Source organism: Gekko japonicus, unplaced genomic scaffold (genome assembly GCF_001447785.1).
Source record: "Gekko japonicus isolate JY-2015 unplaced genomic scaffold, Gekko_japonicus_V1.1 scaffold1471, whole genome shotgun sequence".
In the NCBI taxonomy this organism is placed as follows: domain Eukaryota; kingdom Metazoa; phylum Chordata; class Lepidosauria; order Squamata; family Gekkonidae; genus Gekko; species Gekko japonicus.
In genome coordinates, this window is record NW_015163647.1 from 148,348 (window position 1) to 170,053 (window position 21,706).

General features: G+C 55.7%; 1 protein-coding gene across 1 annotated transcript in view; it reads right to left on the reverse strand.

The window, feature by feature from the left end:
* SPTBN4 (spectrin beta, non-erythrocytic 4) overlaps nt 1–21,706 on the reverse strand; it is a 78,084-nt gene that overhangs the window by 36,979 nt on the left and 19,399 nt on the right. Inside the window, 11 exon segments of the mRNA XM_015407649.1 lie at nt 5,185–5,373; nt 6,724–6,921; nt 13,112–13,369; nt 13,371–13,428; nt 13,572–13,952; nt 15,097–15,234; nt 17,250–18,129; nt 18,630–18,780; nt 20,112–20,414; nt 21,411–21,569; nt 21,705–21,706. The exon segment at nt 21,705–21,706 is cut by the window's right edge and continues 116 nt beyond it. Coding sequence (XP_015263135.1) covers nt 5,185–5,373; nt 6,724–6,921; nt 13,112–13,369; nt 13,371–13,428; nt 13,572–13,952; nt 15,097–15,234; nt 17,250–18,129; nt 18,630–18,780; nt 20,112–20,414; nt 21,411–21,569; nt 21,705–21,706 — 2,717 coding nt within the window.

Consider the following 21,706-nt stretch of genomic DNA (forward strand, 5'->3'; position numbering starts at 1 on the left):
TGGGCGGGGGTGGGGGAGAGAAGGAATGGAGGAGAAGGGAGATCTCCCCTGCCATTGTCTCTCAAATGCACCTTCCCGGCCTCCAGGATCAAGGTACACTGCTTCTATATCAGGATGTTCTATTTAGTCCTTTTGGCTCACAGCAGACTCCCAAGGACACTGCAGTCAAGGCCGCCCAGGGAAAGACCCACCCAGGTCCTGTTCCCACACAAAGTAGCCTCCCTCTTCCCTCGCTGCAGCCAGGTGGAAGAGACTTGGGAGTTCTGGTTCAGGCCCCTCCTGCTGGCCCAGGCCCCTCGCGCGTGCCCCACCCCCCTCCGCCTGATGTGCTGGCAGGGACTCCTCCACAGGGCCAGGCAGGGCCGGCCCATTATTGTTAAACTTTAGACTGTCGCCTAGGGCAATGGCTCGACGAGGGCACCATTCTAGCCAGACTCGTCCCCTCCTCGCCCTGCACAGGAAGCCTCCCTTGCCGGCTTCTTCCTCCATCCCCCGCAAGAGACTCCCCTCTTTGCAGCCCCCCAGACAGAAAGAGAAGGAGGCCGGGGGGATGACAGGCGTGGGGAACAGCCTGAGACTACGGGAAAGTGCCGCTCACCCTCTGCCGCTCCTGCCCCGTGGTCTCTTTGGAGCTCTGCTTTCCAAAAAAAAGAGAAGGAGATCTAGTGGCACCCCCTTTGCAAAGCTTGTGTCCTTTAGCACGCAGAGCCACTCGGCAGAGGCTCTGCCTAGGTCCGTCACTGGGGCCAGGCATGGGGGTGGGGGAGGTCTCCCTCAGCTTCTGAAGGAGCTCTGCTTTCCAAAAAAAAGAAGAAGGAGATCTAGTGGCACCCCCTTTGCAAAGCTTGTGTCCTTTAGCACGCAGAGCCACTCGGCAGACCCATTTCTCTCCCGAAACCCTGCCACACGTGGACACATTCTGGGCACTGGCAAAGGAGAGCCAGCCTCTGCTCTGACCCCTCCAGATGCTATGGTCTGGACCGGTGTTCCCGCTAAGCTGAGTTAGTGTGAGCTGGCTCACAGCTTTTCAGCCTCCAGCTCACACGTTTTTGTCTCCGCTCAGGAAGGGATGGCTCCAGAGCAAACTCATTTATGCAGCAGCCAAATGGCTCGCTCACAACTTTAATGCCGGGAGCTCACCAAGTAGAATTTTTGCTCACAGGACTCCACAGTTTGGAGGGAGGCATTGCATTCTGGACTTGGGCAGAAACCCCTGTCTCAGGACCACATGCCACAGTTCAGCCCTTAGGGGCCCACCGCAGGGCTCTCCTGCCCTTTGCTGCATGCCTGGAAAGCAAAAACGCCCCTTGGCTCTGGGGCCTTTCTGCTTCAGCCGCTTGGTGCTACTGTGGCTTCCGGCATGGCCAAAGAAGCTGCTGGACTGCAGAGGGGCTCTTCCCCACCCCCCCACCACCGGAAAAATTGCTAAACAAATAAGGCCGCTTTTGGCATTATTCTTTTTATTCAAGACTCCGCTCCCCCCACACACACTTTAAGATAAAAGAGTAACAATAGCAAAACATCTTTCGAATGCAAAACATAGACAGAATGCCACCGCTGCTGGGCCCAAGCTGAAATAACCATCACCACTCAAGATCTAATCTCGGCCACACAGGGAAGAATGGCACAAGCAGACTGAAAAATAATCCAGAAATTATAATAAAGCAAGCTGACAAGGGAGGAGCCGTCATCATAACGGACAAGACAAACTACACACGAGACGCTGAGCGACCACCCTCCAACACCAGTGTCTACGGGCCATGATCCTCGGATCCCACACGTGAATGCCAGCGAGAAAAAATCGTGAAGAAAGCCCCAGTACACATAGGTAAAGGGTAAAGGGTTCTGAAGAGCCAGCGCTGTCCGAAGACTTCTCTGTGGTCATGTGGCCGGCATGACTAAACACTGAGGTGCACGGAACGCTGTGACCTTCCCACCGAAGTGGTACCGATTTATCTACTTGCAATTTCTTGCTTTCGAACTGCTAGGCTGGCAGGAGCTGGGACCAGAGACGGGAGCTCACTCCGTCATGCGGCACCCGGGTCTCGAACTGCTGAACTACCGACCTTCCACAACCTGCAGTTCAGCGTCTTAACCACTTGAGCCACCGCAGCTCCTAAGTAGTGTAATGTAAATAGCCAGTACACATACAGGAACAAATTCATCATGCAACGAACATGAAATTAAACAAACTCTGGAGCACGATGGAAGACAGGAGGGCCTGGCGTGTCGGGGTCCATGGGGTCACAAAGAGTCGGACTCGACTGTGCGACTGGACAACAACAACCAATTTATATGGGTACACCCCAAGAACCTCAACCGGGCACTTTCTACCTCCTTCCAAAGATACATAAACCTGGCAGCCCCGGACCTCCCGTTGTCTCGAGCACAGGCACCATCACTGAGGAAGTATCAGGACATGTGGACTCCATCCGGAGGCCGTACAGCATTAATACCCCCAGCTCTGTCCGTGACACCACAGACTTCCAGAGGAAAGAGCAGTCCACCGACTGTCTCCCAGAAAACAGCCTTCTGGCCACCATCGATGTTGCATCTCCATACACCAGCATCCTACTGAGGTTAACCGGCATGGTTCGTCCAGCCACCATTAGTTAGCAGACTGCTTAAACAAAGCTACAAACGCAGGAGCATCACTTGACCAGGTTACTCAGCTTACAAAGCTGCACAGAGGCACGTTGCAAGTTCAGAAGAGAAATACGTCTCTCTTTATTTGAGAGGTACACTTAGGATAGGAAAGAGCAGAGTCATGATACATTACTAACTTACTAGGTAAAAGATGGAGGCGGATGGCGAGAGGCCCATCTGCCCCGTGGTGCCAAGAGAGGACCGCGTGTCCCTCTCTTGGTGGGTGCTGGTAGAGAGCAAGTCTTCATTCAGAGTGAGAGGAAAGCAGGAAATGGGGAAGCTGATCCCTGAGATCACAATCTGCATTCCAAAGAGGACAGTGGCAGAAGAGTAGAGACAGGAAGAAAGGTCAGTGTGCCTGTCTAGCTATCTAGCCTCTCTTGCCACTCAGTCTGGAGGCCTGAGGCAGAGGGACATCACGCGTCTGGAACTTCCAACACATCCCCCATCAGGGTGGACTGCAAGCCATTGGAAACATCACCACAGCAGATCTTGCCGCTGAACTCTGCACGTTCGTTCTCACCCACAACGACTTCAGGTTTGGTGAGAACTTGTACCTCCAAATCAATGGCACCGGCCACGGCACCCACATCACGGCTCCACACCAGGGTTCCCTCTCAGCTGAGTCAGTGTGAGCCAGCTCACAGTGTTTTTTAGCCTCCGGCTCACACATTTTTGTCTCAACTCAGGAAGGATGGGGCTCCAGAGGAAACTAGTTTACGCAGCAGCCCAATCGCTCGCTCACAACTTTAATGCCGGTCGCTCACAAAGTAGAATTTTTGCTCACAAGACTCAGCAGTTTAGAGGGAGCATTGCTCCACACAGGATGCCAACATTTCCATGGCGGATCTAGAACAGCGTTTTCTGAACTCCTACCCACCGGCACCTCTCCTTTACTTGAGATTCATTGGTGACATTTTTATTGCTTGGACCCATGGCAAAGGAGCCCTCGAGAGATTCCACCAAACTTTCCCACAACTTCCACCCCACCGTCAATCCAACTATGAATTACTCTACGCAAGAAACGAACTTCCTGGGCACCACAGTACGGATACACGAGGGACACATAAGAGCCACATCATACCGGAAACTGACAGATGGGCAAACATCTCTGCCTGCCTCCAGCTACACATCAAACTGTCCGTTGTGTATGGCCAAGCCCTACGCTATAGCTGCATCTGCTCCAACCCCTCAGGCAGAGATGCTCACTTGAAGGACCTGCAACAGGCACTGCTGCAACGACAATATCCTCCTGGGATGATGGTGAGAAAGATTAATAGAAAGGCCAGAATGACACCCAGGGACAGCCCAAGGAGAATAACAACAGAACGCCGCTGGTGGTCACCTACAGCTCACAACTCAAGCCAGCTCAATGCCATTATGAATGACCTACAACCCATGCTGGACAGTAACGCTTCCCTCACAAAAGGGAGGGCGCCCTTTTCTTGCTCACCTAGAACCACTTCTCACCCACAATGACAGACTACTTAAAAGAGTAACACGGACTCTGGTGCCAAGGGCTGCAACAAACCAAGATGCCAACTTTAATTTCATAGAGGTCCTACAGCGACACCATCAGTAGACCCAGCAGCAGCAACACCAGCCAGGCCCTCTCGGGCTCCTACTGCTCATCCTCTGATGTGATTCATGCCGTCACGTCTCAGCAATGCCCTTCCACCCTCTTTGTTCGACAAACAGGCCAGTCCTTTCGACAAAGAATTAATGGACATAAGTCTGACATTAAGAACCAGAACATTCATAAACCAGTGGGGGGACATTTTAACCTTCCAGGACATTCAGTCGCTGACCTAAAAGTAGCAGTCCTCTTCAAAGGAATTTCAAAGGGAGATCAGACAGACAGACTGCTGAATTGCAACTGATAACAAAGCTCAAGACAATGCATCCACCTGGGCTGAATCGAGACCTCGGCTTCCTGTCTCATGACCAATGCTGATGTCTCCATGCCTATTACCCCTCTGCATATTACACCTAAATCTAATCATGCCGGCTGTTGTCATTCACCTGTCCTTTGCCTGCTAATATCATTTGGCATCTGAAATCACTCCACTTTCCAATAAACTGGACAAATGGACTCCCATTCTAGCAGCATCTGAAGAAGTGAGCGGCGACTCACGAAAGCTCACCCCCTTGTTAGTCTTTATGGTGCTACTGGACTCCTGGCTTTTTTCTCTACAGCTACACTGTGTTGGTCTTTCAGGTGCTCCTGGACTCTTGCTCTTTTCTGCTGCTACAGACAGACTAACACGGCCACGACCCATCTTGATCTAGCAAAACAATGAGCTGCTTTATCTGGCCGAAGCATATAAATACATGAAGGATACGACACCCGTCCAAACATCCGGCAGCACTAGCCGGAGGCGCAGAGGCAGCTGCCTGCCTTCCGGAGCGAAGAGGGGCCTGAAGCGGCTCCACACAGAAGGGGGGGGGAGGAGTCATTCCAAGCCCCGCCCCTGGAGCACTGGGAAGCCTCGGGCCTCCCCCTCCTGCTTACCCCACTTCCCCCAGCTGTCCCCCCACCCCAGGGGGCAGCTCCACCGGCAAAGGCAGATCTTCTGGCAAGAGCCCTGAGCCTTCAGGAAACAGTGAGTCCAGCTGGGTGGGGGTCTCCCAGTGGCTGGCTGGGGGTGGTGGAGCGGTCTGCACAAGAGCCCCGAGAAACGCTCTCGTGGCTTCTTCCGCCTTTGGCCGGAGCTCCAGAGAGGCAGGCTGTGGTGGCAAGAACCAAGCAGACGCTTGAGGCCTCGAGGTTTTACTCTAATTTACACTAGAATGAAACTAAACAAAGCAAATGCTCAAACCGCATAAACCGGATTCACTTAATGTAAGTGGCTGGTTCTGGGGCACTTTAATCAGGCATCAGTCCAAAGGCAGCCCGTCTCTTGGCCCACCCTCCGCTGGCACCTGCCCTCCCCCCCCCACTGGCACTGCCCTGCGAGACGCCTGCCCATAGCTGCCCTCTGCACATGCCCCGACACAATCTCCTCCTCTCCTCCTCATCACGGCTCAGATCCAGGGTTCCCTCTAAGCTGAGTTAGTGTGAGCTAGCGCAGTTTTTTAGCCTCCGGCTGGGGGCACTTTGATTAGGCATCAGTCCAAAGGCAGGCCGTCTCTTGGGCCACGGGCGTGCTTGAGACAACCCCTCCTCCGCTGGCACCTGCCCTCCTCCTCCTCCCCCCACTGGCACCGCCCTGTGGGACGCCTGCCCATAGCTGCCCTCTGCACATGCCCTGACACACTCTCCTCCTCTCCTCCTCATCACGGCTCAGATCCAGGGTTCCCTCTCAGCTGAGTTAGTGTGAGCTAGCGCAGTTTTTTAGCCTCCGGCTCCCACGTTTTTGTCTTGGCTCAGGAGGGATGGCTCCAGAGCAAACTGATTTCTGCAGCAGCCAAATCACTGGCTCAAAACTTTAATGCCAGTAGCTCACAAAGTAGAATTTTTGCTCACAAGACTCCACAGCTTAGAGGGAACATTGAATCCAACATGTGTGAAATTAGCCAATGGCACTTTACCCAAACACGGCAACCTTAAGCATGCATATTCACAAGTAACTCCCATGAAGCTCAGTGGGACTTAGTCCCTAGTATGTGTACTTAGCTGAGTGGAAGAAGAGGGGTCTGTGTGGCAGCTGCAACTGATGGGGCAGGGCAGGGCCCAGCGCAAGGAAAATGACATCTGAGACAACTCGTTTATTTCAAAAGTAGCAGTCCATTGGGAGAGGGGCTAGGGCAGGAAGAACCAGGCTGAACCAGGCCAGTCAAGGTTGGACATCTCTGGCTGGTCACTGGCAGGGACAGGCCAGTAGCTCATAAAGTAGATTTTTTTGCCCACAAGACACCACAGCTTAGAGGGAGCCTTGGGGTGCACAGGCACTCAACAACACACACACACACACCCCGCTCCAACCACTTCCACGCAGACTTGAGATGCTCCAGCGGAGGTCAAGTAAGCCCCACCAAAGCGTGGGGAGAGGGGCCAGCAGGACCTGTGAGGCTCTGCCCGTTGCCCGCCCCCTGGAAAGCTCTGAGCCGCCACCCTGCCCGCCCGCCTTACTTTGCCTCGAGGAACTCCATCTTCTCCTTCACGCGGTCGCCGTAGATGTTGCCTTGCCGGATCAGGCTCTCTCCGGCCTTGAGGGCCGTGGTGGTCTTCTGCAGGTGGAGGCCCATGGTGGTCATGAAGTCCCGGTGCCTCTTGATGGCCTTCTCTACGCCTTCCACGGTGGAGGGCGGCTTTCCCTGGGCCAGGGCGGCCTCCTGCAAGCAGACCACAGCGGGACAGCCGTGAAGCTCCGGGGTGCCCTTCGGTCAGCACCACCCTCTCAGCCCAGGAGAGGGCTCTCCAATCTCCCCCACCCCCCCAAAAAAAGCACAAGGCACCCTCAGTGATGGATAGCCGGCTGGCCGGCCTCTAGTTCTGCTCGCCAGGCATCCCGGCCAATCCCTGCTCACAGGAGGAGGAGTATGCAAAACCCTAAGAGGCCTCAGCCAATGAGAGGCTGGGGAGGAGAGTCACGGCCTCCAAGAGGAGAAACAGGGACAAACTATCCAGAGAAGACCAACAAAGTTTTATTCAAGGTATGCACTTTCCCCGGGCAGGCACACTATCCAAGTGGAAGTTAACAGGCCGTACATAGAGGCAGAGGGTGAACAGCAGATCAGCATACAGCATAATGAAGATGTTTTAACAGATGCAAAGACCAAACAGGAATAACTAGCTACGTTTACATGGTCTACGGTCACCACTGATTGGATTCAATTCTGGGGAGAAACACAGTGAAGCAAACAAAGATGTCAAAATAGGAGAGTGAGGTGTAAATGTATCCTCCTTAATTGAGGAGACGCTGAGTTGCAAACTGGAAGACTGGTAGTTCGGCAGTTCGAGACCCGAGTGTGCCACGGGACGGAGTGAGCTCCCCTCTCCGGCCCCAGCTCCTGCCAACCTAACAGTTCGAAAGCAAGAAATTGCAAGTAGATAAATAGGTACCACTTTGGGGGGAAGGTAACAGCGTTCCGTGCGCCTCGGCATTTAGTCATGCCGGCCGCATGACCATGGAAAACGTTTTCGGACAGCGCCGGCTCTTTGGCTTGGAAACGGAGATGAGCACCGCCCCCTGGAGTCGGATTCGACTGGCTTTCGAGCGAGGGGAACCTTTACCTTTACAAGAGTAATTAACTGTGAACCTGTTGTTAACACTCCACTCATCTCAATGCCTATATGTATGGACTGTTAACTTCCATTTCGATGTAGCTATATTATATTATAGCTTTGGAAAAAGTGCAGAAAAGGGCAACTCGAATGATAAAAGGGTTGGAACACTTTCCCTATGAGGAAAGGTTAAAGCGCTTAGGGCTCTTTAGCTTGGAGAAAAGACGACTGAGGGGTGACATGATCGAGGTTTATAAGATTATGCATGGGAAAGAGCAGGTAAAGAAAGAGGTACTTTTCTCCCTTTCTCACAATACAAGAACTCGTGGGCACTCCATGAAACTGCAGAGCGGTCAGGTTAGAACGGATAAAAGGAAGTACTTCTTCACCCAAAGAGTGATTAACACATGGAATTCACTGCCACAGGAAGTGGTGGGTGCTACAAGCATGGACGGCTTCAAAAGGGACTCGGCAGTGGAGCTGCAAGGCCGGCGGTGGCGGCCGGGACCGTTGGGGGCGGGGTGTGTGGCCTTATGACACACTTCCGATGATGTCAGGGGGTGTGGCCTTATGACACACTTCCGATGATGTCAGGGTGTGTGGCATATGCTAATGAGTTATGCTAATGAGTTCCCCTAGCTCTTTTTCTACTAAACGACCCCTGTTGTTAACACTCCACTCATCTCAATGCCTATATGTATGTTAACTTCCATTTCGATGTAGCTGAGGAAGTATTCCTTGCACACAAAAGCTCATACCCTGAATAAAGGTGACATTGGACTTTGTTCTACTGCTTCAGACCAACGCGGCTGCCCACCTGGATGTACCTAGAGAAGAGTTAAGGAGAAGAACGCGGAAATCTATAGGACAGGCAGATAGGGCTCAGGGGCTGTTGGAGAGGCAGGGATGGAGCAGGGGTCCTGTGCTACCTTAAGAAATCAGCAGGTCAGGGACCTGGGAGGGGAATGAGGGAAAGATCCCAAGAGACAAGCCTAATACTGTTTCAACAGGCTGAGATTCCTGGGTTTAAGGAAGAGTTCCAAATAAAACCACTCTTTCTTGCCCTCTCTCCAACACAAACACCCTGCAAAGCTCTGTGTGTGTGTGCAGCTGTGACGGTGCATCGCAGACTTCTACTGACCCTTGCTGTAAAACAATCAATAACTTGTTACGCTCCTGGCCCTCTCCACCAAACCACAAAGCACTGAAGAAGAGACAATAAACTTATTTTTGGTGTGTGTTGGGGAAAGGGGGTGGTGTGAGTCACGCTGGCGAGCGGCAGAATTCAATGTTCCCTCTGATCCCCCCCCCCCCCCGGAGCGGAGCAGTTAACATCCTAACCCGAATATGACTGCTGTAATCTTCAAATGGGCCACGTGGGCAGCGGGAGACCGTGGGCAGCTGCAGACGGCTACTGGCCTCCTGTGTTCGCGAGCGGCTGCTCCCCCCACACACAGCTTAGCCTTAGAGGGAACACGCTGCTCAGGTCCCCATTCCCCCTTCCCGGCCTTCCTCTGTCAGAGCGAGACGTAATCCTGTACTGTGATTCGTTAACAGGGCCTCACTGACCACTCACTAGAGATGTGAAGGCCCGGAAAAAACCCAGGTTTTTCCCCTGAAGCCTTTTTTGGTTTTTTCCTAAAAATTGAAAAAGAAAAAAGAAAAAAAATTGATTATGGAACATTTCATTTTAACACGATGAATAAAGTATTTTAAGACAAGGTGTTCAAATATTTGCAAAATCATTTCTAAAAAATATGTATGGTATCAGATTGATCTAATTTCTGTGCAGGGTCCGACCTACCTGAGGGACCGCCTTTCCCCACACATAACCCCCACGAGCACTTCGGTCGGGGACGCAACACCGCCTGGCGATTCCAGGCCCCAGGTAGGCAAGGCTTGCTGCGACCAGGGCCAGGGCCTTTTCAGTGGCGGCTCCTACCTGGTGGAAAGAGCTCCCGGAGGAGATCAGGGCCCTGCGGAACCTTCTGCAGTTCCGCAGGGCCTGCAAGACGGAGCTCTTCCGCCAGGCTTTTACGTAGGGACCGCCGCTGCCACCACCACAAACGGCGTGGGTAACAACTAGGGGGGGACGGTCCCTGGAAGACCTGCCAGGATACTGCATGGCGCCATATACTAACTGGTTGTACACCAACTACAGGACAACACCACCTTTATGGAAGACCGATACCATCTTGTAAGTTCATTCGGTGACCATTTTGTTTCTTACTGAGGACCTTATTTGTGTTGATAATTACTGGTTTTACTGTTTTTTTGTGTGGGCACTTGTGCTCTTTGTAAGCCGCCCTGAGCCCGCTTGCGGGGCAGGTGGGATATAAATGCTAAAATAAATAAATAAATTGAGGACAAGCAAGTCCTAGGTTACAAAGTGAACTCTCCAATGCAAGAACAAGATGCATTTCTTCCTTCAGGAGGTGCTATTGTCACAAGAAAAGAAAAAGGTTTCAGTTTTGTTTTTGCATATGGGTGGGTATTTTGTTTGTAATAATTGTTTGGATACACTATATTTCTAATAGGCTAGGTGTGATAATTTCATGCCAAGTAAAAATGTCCATGGTCATATTTTATGTTCCTAAAGTAACAGAATGACAATCAATCTGGAAAAGGAAAAAAAAGTGCTAATGTAGCATTTTTTTCAATTTTTCCGAAAATTTCCGTTTCCCCCCGGAAAAAAACGGAAAATAACTGGGTTTTTTTCCGAGCTTCAAAATTTCTCGAGGAGGTTCTTTTCCATATGGATTAGCTGTTGAAATTCTGATCCTCCTCCATTAGCATGTTTCACAGCCTGGGGAACTCCTGCAAGAAAATGACTCAGCCCTACCCCACCTTCCTGAGTAGGCATAAATTACCTGCCTACCATTCTTCTTCTCACCTTGACACAGAGAGTACTCCATCTTTCTGTGTTATACCTCTGAGGACTGGCAATCCTCAAGTGGATAGAGGGAGTTTTTTTGCCTCCACCATAATACTAAAACTCAGGGGCACCCAAAGAAATTGATGGGCATTTGGCTCAGCGAAGACAAAAGGAAATATTTCTTTACTCAGAGTAATTAAATTGTGGTATTCATGGCTGGTGTGAGTATTGATGGTCAGAAAAACAGATGCCTTTAAAAGAGGATTAAGACAGATTAATGGAGAGTAGGTCCCTCTGCGGTACTAGTCAGGGTGACTTAAGGGAGTCCTCCATCTACAGACGCAGGCAACCTCTGGATCCCAGAGCCAGGAGGCAACATCAAGGGAAGGGCTCGGCCTCCCTGCCCTGTTGTCTGGCCTCCAGAGGAACTGATTGGCCTGCTGTGTGAGACGGGAGGCTGGACTAGATGGACCCTCCCTGGTCTGACCCAGCAGGGTTCTTTGGATGGTCTTATCAGGGGAAGGCCTCGGCCTCTACACCTTTCTTTTTGGTTTTCCAGTGCAACTGGTTAGCCATTGTGTGAAACCGGATGTTTGACTAGATGGACCCTGGGTCCGACCCAGCAGGGATCTTCTGCTGACCTTAAGGGTTGCCAGAATGATCAAAGGGTTGGAACACTTTTCCTATGAAGGAAGGTTAAAGCGCTTGGGGCTCTTTAGCTTGGAGAATCGACGGCTGAGGGGTGACATGATCGAGGTTTACAAGATTATGCATGGGATGGAGCTGGTAGAGAAAGAAGTACTTTTCTCCCTTTCTCATCATACAAGAGCTCCTTGTGGGCACTCCATGAAATTTCTGAGCAGTCGGGTTAGAACAGACAAAAGGAAGCCCTTCTTCACCCAAAGTGAGGAACACATGGGATTTACTGCCACAGGAGGTGGTGGCGGCAGCTACAAGCATGGACTGAATTGGGTAAACATCTGGAGCAGAGGTCCATTGGTGGCTATTAGCCACAAGGTATAGACGGGAACTCTCTGTCTGGGGCAAGGGATGCTCTGTATTCTTGGTGCTTGGGGGGGGGGTCAACAGTGGTAGGGCTCCGGGTGTCCTGGCCCCACTGCTGGACCTCCTGATGGCACCTGGCAGTTTTGGCCACTGTGTGACACAAGAGTGTTGGGCTGGATGGGCCATTGGCCTGATCCAACATTGGCTTCTCTTATGTTCTTATGATCTGTTCTTAGTTTAGTTTATTATTATTACGGTCTTAGGAACAACATACAGAGTATGTTATGATCTGTTCTAAACTTACTGTTCTTTAATTTCATGGCGTGCACACAAGTTCTTGTATTGTGAGAAAGTGAGAAGAGTACCTCTTTCTCAACCTGCTCCATCCCAGGCATAAGTTGTAAACCTCGATCATGTCACCCCTCAGCCGTCGTTTCTCTAAGCTAAAGAGCCCCAAGCGCTTCAGCCTTTCTTCATAGGGAAAGTGTTACAACCCTTTGATCATTCTGGCAACCCTTAAGATCAGCAGAAGATCCCTGCTGGGTCGGACCCAGGGTCCATCTAGTCAAACATCCTGTTTCACAATATCTTCTTTGAGGTGTGGCGACCAGAACTGTACACAGAATTCCAAATGAGGACGCACCATCGGTTTATCCAGGGCCACTGTGATCCTGGCTGATTTTTTTTCAGTTCCCTTCCTAATAATCCCCAGCATAGCGTTGGCCTTTTTTTTATTGCAGTCGCACACTGAGTTGAGTGAGTTATCTACCACCTACCACAACTCAAAAGATCTCTCTCCTGGTCAGTTACCGCCAGTTCAGGCCCCATCAGCATATATTTATAGTTAACATTTTTGGCTCCAGTGTATCACTGCTGAACTACCGACCTTCCACAGCCTGCAGTTCAGCGTCTTAACCAGTTGAGCCACCTTAAAGGTAAAGGTAAAGGTTCCCTTGCTCGAAAGTCAGTTGACTCCGACTCTAGGGTTGCGGTGCTCATCTCCGTTTCAAAGCCAAAGAGCCAGCGCTGTCCGAAGACGTTTCCGTGGTCATGTGGCCGGCATGACTAAACACCGAGGCGCACGGAACGCTGTTACCTTCTTCCCACCGAAGTGGTACCTATTTATCTACTTGCAATTTCTTGCTTTCGAACTGCTAGGTTGGCAGGAGCTGGAACTAGAGACGGGAGCTCACTCCGTCATGCGGCACTCCTTGGGTCTCGAACTGCTGAACTACTGACCTTCCACAGCCTGCAGTTCAGCATCTTAACCACTTGAGCCACCGCAGCTCCAACCTTACGCAACGGTAAATGGGTAGGGGGCTGGCCTCTGCCTGGGGGGGGCAGAACCTTGAGGGGGTGTTCTAAGCCATCCCCCTCCCCCATCCCGTCCCGTGCGCGGCACCCACCCCAAGGCCTACCTGGTTGTACAGGCAGATCTCGGCCTGCTTGGCGTCGCGCAGGAAGAGGAAGAAGATGTGGGCCTGGACCAGCACCTCCCGCCGGTTCTCCCACATCTCCAGCAGCTTGTTCCAGCCGACGTCCAGCTTCTGCAGCCACTGCTGGAGGGAGAGGCAGGGCAGCTCGGCCTCCTCCAGCGCCAGCACCTCGTTGACAGCCTGGATCTTGGCGTAGTCCTCCTCGTAGCGGTTGATCTCCTCCTCCAGGGAGGCGTGCTGGTTCAGTCTTCACCAGCCACGTCAGGAAGCCGTCCAGGTCCTGGATGAACTGCTGCAGCCTGGAGCGAGGCGGGAGGTCAGGGAGGGAAGGCAGGCAGGCAGGCAGGCAGGCAGGCGGGGGCTTCCCACTCGCCCCACTCGCCCCCGCACCCAGCCCGGGCGCCTCCCCCTCAGCCCCCCCGGGCAGCTCCCCCCCCCTAACCTGCCGGCCACGGTGAGCGAGTCCTCCCAGCCCTGCAGGGTCCTCTTCAGGGCCTCCCACTCCTCGCTGATCTCCTCGAAGTGCACCAGGATCTCCACGGCCTGGGCGGGGTGGGCGTTGGCCAGGACTTCCCCCTCCTGCTGCAGCTCCACCAGCCGGGGCTCCAGGACCAGCAGGGCGGCCTCCATGGTGGAGAGGCGGCGCTGGAGGGCGAGGACGCTGCCCAGGTCGCCGCTGTTGCACTGGGTGGACTCCACCGCCTTGCGCTTCTCGCGGATCTGGGACTTGATCTCGTTGCACTCCAGCAGGTAGTTCTGGACCTTCAGGATGGAGCCGAGGAGGTCCTTCTTCTGCTCCACCAGCTCGACCACGCGGTTCCATCTAGCCAAGGAAGGGGGCACAGCAGAGGCTCAGCGGCCCGGCGGGGGGGGGGTCACCACAACTCGAACGCCAGGAGCAGCTCACAAAGCAGGATTTTGGCTCAGGAGACTCCACAGCTCAGAGGGAGCCTTGCCCACCGGCCTTCTCCTCTGGCTGCCCACGGCACACCCAAGCAGCCAGCCGGCCAGCGGGAAGCTTCGCAAAACCTGGATTCTTTCCGGCTGCAGAATCACAAGTTGGCTGATGGGCCAGCAAGACCCTTGGTGGGCTACGGAAGATGGAAGACCGCCCCCCCCACCGCTGTGCTGCTCCCTGCGCAGCTCTGCCTCTGGACCAACGCTCCCTCTAAGCTGTGGAGTCTTCTTGTAAGCAAAAACCATACTCTGTGAGCTGCCACTGGCATTAAAGATGTGAGCGAGCGATTTGGCTGCTGCAGAAATCAGCTTGCTCTGGAGCCCCATCCCTTCCTGAGTGAAGGCAAAAGTGTGTGAGCCGGAGGCTAAAAAACTGTGAGCCAGCTCACACTAACTCAGCTGAGAGGGAACACTGCTCTGGAGCCCCATCCCTTCCTGAGCCGAGACAACAATGTGTGAGCTGGAGGCTAAAAAACTGTGAGCCAGCTCACACTAACTCAGCTTACAGGGAACGTTGCTCTGGACGCGCCCAAAGTCTCTCCCCTCCCCAGGAGAAAGAGGCCTCCCCTCCCCTTTCCCCAGAAGCCCTTTGGGACCTCTCCGTCCACCCACAAATCCTCCCCAACGAGCCCCTCGGGAACAGCGCCACAAGGGGTGACAGGCAAGACCCCCGGAGGACTGGGGGCAAAGAGGCACAGGGCGTCCCTCGGTGATGGAGCAGAGGGCAAAGGCACACCCCCTGCTGCAGACTGGCAGCCGTGACTCATGTAGGCCACCCTCCACCACCACCCCCGGGGGGCAGCTCCAAGGGCGCTGGACTCTGTGAACAAACGGGGGGGGGGCCTTTGCCTTCTCGGTGTCCAGCCCAGAGCAGAAGCCGAAAGCCCCAAAGAGGCCGCCCACCAGGCAGGCAGGATTGCTAGAGGAAGCCCCCCCCCCCCCGACTCTCTCCCCGCTCTCCAGGGGGGAGGAGGCACCGTCTTTGAGCGGAGAGGGTTCCCCCCCCCCACCTGCTGTTCAGGTGGTCCTGGCAGGACCGCACTTCGGAGGCGCTGGGGTGGCCCCCGTCGACCAGCTGCTGCACGATCTGGTTGACGTCCAGGATCCGGCCCATCAAGCTGTTCATCTCCTGGTCGAGGCTTTCGAACCTGGGGCAGGGAGGAGGAGGAAGAGGAGGAGGAGGAGGAGACACTTGGGAGGGGGGGCCGTCTTCAACAGAGGCGCCCACCGACAGGATGTTGCTTCAACCCCACCGGGCTCTTCTCCCAGCCCCCCCCCCAGCCCCGGGCCCACTCTGCCTCTTCACACATCATGACACCAAAGAGGCCCTGCCTCTCAAAAGAAAGAAGAGGAGGAGATTGGATTTATGCCCCCTGCCCTTCACTCAGAGCCTCAGAGCAGCTTACAAACTCCTTTCCCCTCCCCTCCCCACAACAGACACCCTGGCTGTGAGGGGTAGGTGGGGCTGAGAGAGCTCTTTCGAGGACTGCTCATGAGAGAACAGCTCCAAGAGAACTTGTGACTGACCCAAGGTCACACCAGCAGCTGCACGTGGAGGAGGAGTGGGGGAATCGGACCCGGTTCTCCCAGATCAGAGTCCGCGCACTTCACCACGACACCAGACTGGCTCTCCGCAGATGCGTGTGTTTCTTTATTTATCTGGTACCCCACCTTTCTCGCCATACGGGGGCCCAAAGCAGCTGACATTTTTCTCCTCTCCCCCGCTGTATCCTCACATCAGCCCTGTGAGGTAGGTGAGGCTGAGGGAGAGTGACTGGCCCAGGGTCACCCAACAGGCTTCCATGGCAGAGTGGGGGGATTCGAACCTGGGCCTCCCAGATACTAGTGCAACACCCTTAAGCACTCCACCACGCTGGCTCTTTCTGTGTGTGTGTGTGTGTGTGTGTGCAGGAGTGACCCAACAAGCTCCTGCTCCAGGCCCGTAGCCAGGATCTTGTGGCTTGCGGGGCAAATTGTTTTCCCTGGCGGGGCTGAAGTCCTTGGTGCAGAATGAAAAGCCCTTTAGCCAACAGAAAGCTGTGACCAGGATAGATCTCTGAATTGCAAGCTGTCAGCCACTTTAGAGGACAGTTTAGGGCTGCCAAGCCGCGGCGGGGGATCCGTGCGTCGTCACAGGATCCCTGCTGCGGGGGGACAGCGGTACGCGTTGCACCGATGTCGCCAGGATGTGACGCCAGAGCGACGCGTAGCGTCACATCCTGGCGACGCCGGTGCAACGCGTATCACTGTCCCCCCGCGGCAGGGATCCTGTGATGACGCACGAATCCCCCACCGCGGCTTGGCAGCCCTAGGACAGTTCTCAGCTGCTGCAAGTTAATCACTTCTGCCAGCCTAAGCAACAATTCTGAGAAGGAGCCGGCAGGTGGGGGTGATGATGTCTATAGTCGAGAAAGCGAAGACTTAGGCATAAAAAGCTCTCTGAAATGAGACCGGTTTCTTGACACAGAGTTGGGAGGGTGTCAGGTAGCCCTGTTCTGGGTCTGGAGTGTGGAGGGGGTGGCCCTCCCGTTTCCTGTCTCAGCTCTCTGTGGCTCACCAACTGTTTACTATCTTAGACTTCACCTTGTAGATGCTCCAGCTGAAGTTTTTCTCGGCTGGGAAAGTTAACGGCTTTTGCTTTGCCTGCTTTCTTTGCCCACATGAGCAAAATGTATCCACTGGCTCATGCTTACAGGGTGAATGTTTGATTCTAGTATAAGTCAGAGGCCTTCGTATTGGCGCCCATTCCTGACACAAGCTCTACACGTGTCTCTAGTACTGGATTTACCAATAAACAGTTACCTTCTCACGAAGCCCTGGGTTGCGTAACCTGACTAAGGACCCCAACAAAGGGATCCTAGAGGTCACCTACTCCAACCCCCTTGGCTCAGCGCGGGAATGGGTCAACTACAGCACCCCACTCTGCCTAAAGGAGCGCATGCCTTTTAAAAAACGATTGAAACAAGGATTTACAGGAGAAATTCTTGTGGGGCTGTGCCCTTAAGAAAGGGGGCTGAGCCCCCCCTTCCTCCCCTCCCAAAGCCACACTATAGTTACGGGCCCGCCCTGCCCCCAGGCCCCTTTTCCCCCAGGTCCCTTTCCCCCCACCCCCCTCTCCAGGGAAGGGAGCGCCACTGCCTGGACCGGAAGCCCCCGCCCGGACCTGTGCTGGACCACCTCGACGTCCTCCAGCCGCTGGGGCACCTCCAGGCGGTGGAGCCACTGCTCCTTCTCGTCGATCCAGACCTCGCAGGCATTGACCTCGCTGAACATGCGGTAAACGGCCAGGGCGTCCTGCAGCCACTGGCGCCGCAGCACGGCCACCTCCCCCACCTCCCCGTAGAGCTGCTCCACCTCCACGATGCGGATCTGGACGTCCACCAGCTCGCGGTAGTCGGGGGCCAGGGCGGCCAGCTGCTGCCGCAGGGAGAGGACGGCCGCCCGGTGCTTCTCGATCCCCTCCGCCACCCCCTTGTGCTTCTTGACCAGCGACTGGGTGGAGTACTCGTCGTGGCCGAAGTCGTCGCTGGAGACCAGGCGGTAGGCGTCCTGCAGCCAGGCCACCAGGTCGTCCGTCTCAGCGCTGAACTGGTAGAAGCCGGAGGCCTCCTGCAGCTTCTGCAGGTGGGAGGCGGCCAGCTCCTCCAGCCGCTTCCAGCGCAGGCGCACCTCCCGGATCTTCTCCTGGATGCCGCCGGGGGGCCCCAGGCGCTTCCGCAGCAGGATCTGCTCCCCCCGCCGCATGGTGCTCTGCAGGAGGGAGCGCCGCCCCCCCAGCTCCCCCAGGAAGATGCTGTGCTTGCTGAGCAGCTTGGCCACGCTGCTCAGGTCCTTCCCGTAGCTCTGCGGGGAGGAGGAGAGGACCCGCTCCCGCTCCCGCACCCAGGCCTCCGCCTCCTCCATCTCCTGGAAGAAGGCCCACAGCTGGCGGGAGGCCTCCAGCTCCTTGTGCCGCCGCGAGGCCTGCTCCTGCAGCTGCTCCAGGCAGCTCTGGACGTGGCTCACCCGGTTGCGGATGATCTGCGGGTCACAGGGCTGGTAGCCTGGGCGGGCAGAGAGAGGGGGAGAGAGAGAAAGGAGGAGGAGGAGAAGGAAAAGAAGAAGAGATTGGATCTATACCCCCTGCCCTTCACTACCCAAAGGTGTCTCAGAGCGGCTTACAAAACTCCTTTCCCTTCCCCTCCCCACAACAGACAGACACCCTGTGAGGTAGGCGGGGCCGAGAGAGCTCTGACAGAAATGGCTCTTTTTCAAGGAAAAGCTCTTGTCAGAACTACGGCTTGCCCAAGGTCATCCAGCCAGGTGCAAGTGGAGGAGGAGTGGGGAGTCAAACCCGGTCCTCCCAGATGAGAGTCCGCGCACTCCTAACCACGACAGCAAACTGGCTCTCAGAGGGCGCCCTGACGCGGCCAAGATCCCTCCTGCCGGCTCCAGCGGGGTGCTTCTGGCCCCATTTGGCCCACAAGTCCCGGGAGAGGCAGGGAGGGACTGTCCTGGCACATACACCCCCCTCACACACACACACACACAGACGCCCGCCTACCTTCCAGCTCGGAGAACTTGAGAGCGGCGGCATTGAGGCCCTGCACCCGCTCGGCCTGCGCTGAGATGTCGGCCTCCAGGAGGCTGTGCTTCTGCAGCAGGTCCTCTACTTCCAGCAGATGCTTCCCGAACTCCTTGGAGCCCAGCTGGGCCTGCAAAGGGGGGGGGGAGAGAGAGGGCAGGCCGGGTGGGCGTGGACTGGTGGGCCCCACGGAGCCCTCTGCAGGCAGGGCCTGGAAACAGCCAGCCCCGCCCAAGACCGGACTCAGCTCCTCACGGCGCCCAAGAAGACAAGGGAAGGACCCCAAGGCCTACGTGCACTCGGGAGGCCCTCCAGCTCAAGCCAGAAAGGGGGGCGGGGGGGCGGGCTGGGAGACCGTTCCCCACATCCACTGACCCCCAGAAGCCACAGGCCTTTGCAGGAGGTCCGAGCTGGGTTGGGGCAGACAAGGGGGGAATCGCTGTGGGATATCTGCTGCGGACCTCCCGTCCTGGCTGCTGCAGGGGGCCTACCGCTCTGGGCCCCTCGTTCTCCTGCACCAGCCCCAGAAAGGAGCCGGAGAGACCTGCGAGCCGCAAGACCTGGAGGGCAAACTAGGCAGTGGCTCCAGGGTGAAGCGGCTCAGAATCATAGAATCAAAGGGTGGGAAGGGACCTCCGGGGTCCTCTAGTCCAACCTCTTACACAAGGCAGGAAATTCACAAATACCTCCCCCTCCACACCCGCAGTGACCCCTGTTCCACGCCCAGAAGATGGCAAAAAAACCCCTCCAGGGTTGCTTCCTGACCCCAAAGTGGCGATCAGCATTTCCCTGGGTGTGTAAGAAAGGGCCACGAGAACTAAGCACTGAGGCTGCAACCCTTCCCGCCCTCCCTTCTCGTGATCTGACTGAGTTCACACAATCAGCATTGCCGTCAGATGGGGCCATCTAGCCTCCACTGGAAAACCTCCAGAGAAGGAGAAGACCACCACCACCTCCCGAGGAAGCCTGTTCCACTCAGGAACCGCTCGAACTGTCAGGGAGTTCTTCCTCATGTTTAGCCGAAAACTCTTCTGATTTAATTTCAACCCCTGTTGGTTCCGGGCCGACCTTCTGGGGAAACAGAAAAGAACTCCGCACCATCCTCTATAGGACAGCCCTTCAAGTACTTGAAGAGGGTTTTCATATCCTCTCTCAGTCGTCTCCTCTCCAGGCTAAACATACCATTTAAGGTTGGAGCGTGACTGTGGGTGGGGTGGTGGTGGGGATTGGATCCATCCCACTGTTTGCGGGGCAGCAGTGAATGGAGAGGAAAACTGTGTGGCTCATTGGATGGTTCGAGACCGGAGCCGCTTAGAGGGCCTGGATCCCTGGCTCGCCTTCATACTCGGGGGTTCGCCCAAGCGCAGCCAAGCCCGGCTGTAATGAACCCCCCCCCGGGGGGGGGGCGAGGGAGCAGCAGTTCCCTGGGTCCCCCCCGCCCAACCCTCCCCAGAGCCCCACCTGAATCTCATCCATCCAGTCGATCATGTAGACCATCTCCTGGAAGACCTTCTGCAGGGCCACGTTCTGCTCCAGCCGGGCCCGGCGGGCGCGGACCAGCTCCGTCAGGAGACCCCACTGGCGCAGGATGTTGTCCTTCTGGGCGCCGATGCGCTTGCTGTCGTAGTAGCCCTCGGACTCCATCTCCTGCGCCAGCTCCACCACCACCTGGATGCGCTCCTGGTAGGAGGAGATGTCCGCCTCGATGGCCTCGTGCTTCTTCATGGCCGCCTCCACCGCCGGCAGGTCGTAGCCGAAGTTGTCCTGGCGGGAGGGGAGAGGGGGGGCAAGCTGTGAGTAAGGGAGAGGTGGCCAGGGCAAGCAGGCACGTCCAGAGCGGCCGCTCCCTGTGCGTGTGCAGAGTGCCTCTGGCACGCACCCCAGGCCGCTACAACAAGCCAGCAGTCCCAACCTGGAATTTAGAGGCAGGGCTTCCACGCGTGAGGACCCGTGTTCCCCCTAAGCTGAGTAAGTGTGAGCCAACTCACAGTTTTTAAGCCTCCAGCTCACACATTTCTGCCTTAGCTCAGGAAGGAGGGCTCCAGGGCAAACTGGTTTAGACAGCAGCCCAATCGCTCGCTCACAACTTTAACGCACAAAGTAGGGTTTTTGCTCACAGGACTCCACAGCGCAGAGGGAGCCCTGGCGAGAACTGGCATTCTGTCGGAGCACCCGAGGTCAAGCCTCCCTGTAAGGTGGAGGTTTCCCCACCATGCCTTGGGTGGCCCACGCGTGGAGACCCATGGCGGGGTCACAGCCTCCTCTCTTGTTGTTTGCGCTAGGTAAAGGTTTCCCTTGCTCCAAAGCCAGTCATCTCCAACTCTAGGGGTGCAGTGCTCATCTCCGTTTCCAAGCCGAGGAGCCAGCGCTGTCCAAAGACGTTTCCGTGGTCTTGTGGCCAGCATGACTAGACGCCAAGGCACACGGAACGCTGTTACCCTCCCACCGAAGTGGTCCCTATTTATCTACTTGCAATTTCTTGCTTTCGAACTGTTAGGTTGGCAGGAGCTGGAACTAGAGACGGGAGCTCACTCCGTCATGCGGCACACTTGGGTCTCGAACTGCTGAACTACCGACCTTCCACAGCCTGCACTTCAGCGTCTTAACCACTTGAGCCACCGCAGCTCCCATTGTTTGCGCCAGATGTATGTTAAGTGGGGTGGCCACTTTCAGCCCCGACGACTGAGTGGACGGTGGAACGCCAGGGTCTCAAATGAACAGCAAGTGACGCTGCAGCCGGCCTCCCCCGCCCCGCCCCACCTGGGAGACCAGCCGCTGGTTCTCGTTCAGCCAGGTCTCCCGCATGGCGGCCTTGTGATCGAAGCGCTGGGCCAGCAGCTCCAACTTCTCCTGGCGGATCAGCTCGTTGCGCAGGGCCACCTCCCGCTCGTGCTCCGCCTTCTCCAGTCGGGTCCAGGCCTGGGCACGGGAGAGAGAGAGACAGCCCGGCGGCAGGGCAGCTGAACCGGGGAGGCGCTCGGCATGGGGCACGGCGGCAGCGGACTCCCCTGCGGCCCCTCCCCGGCAGCTACTCCCTTCCCTCCCTCCCGAGGCCC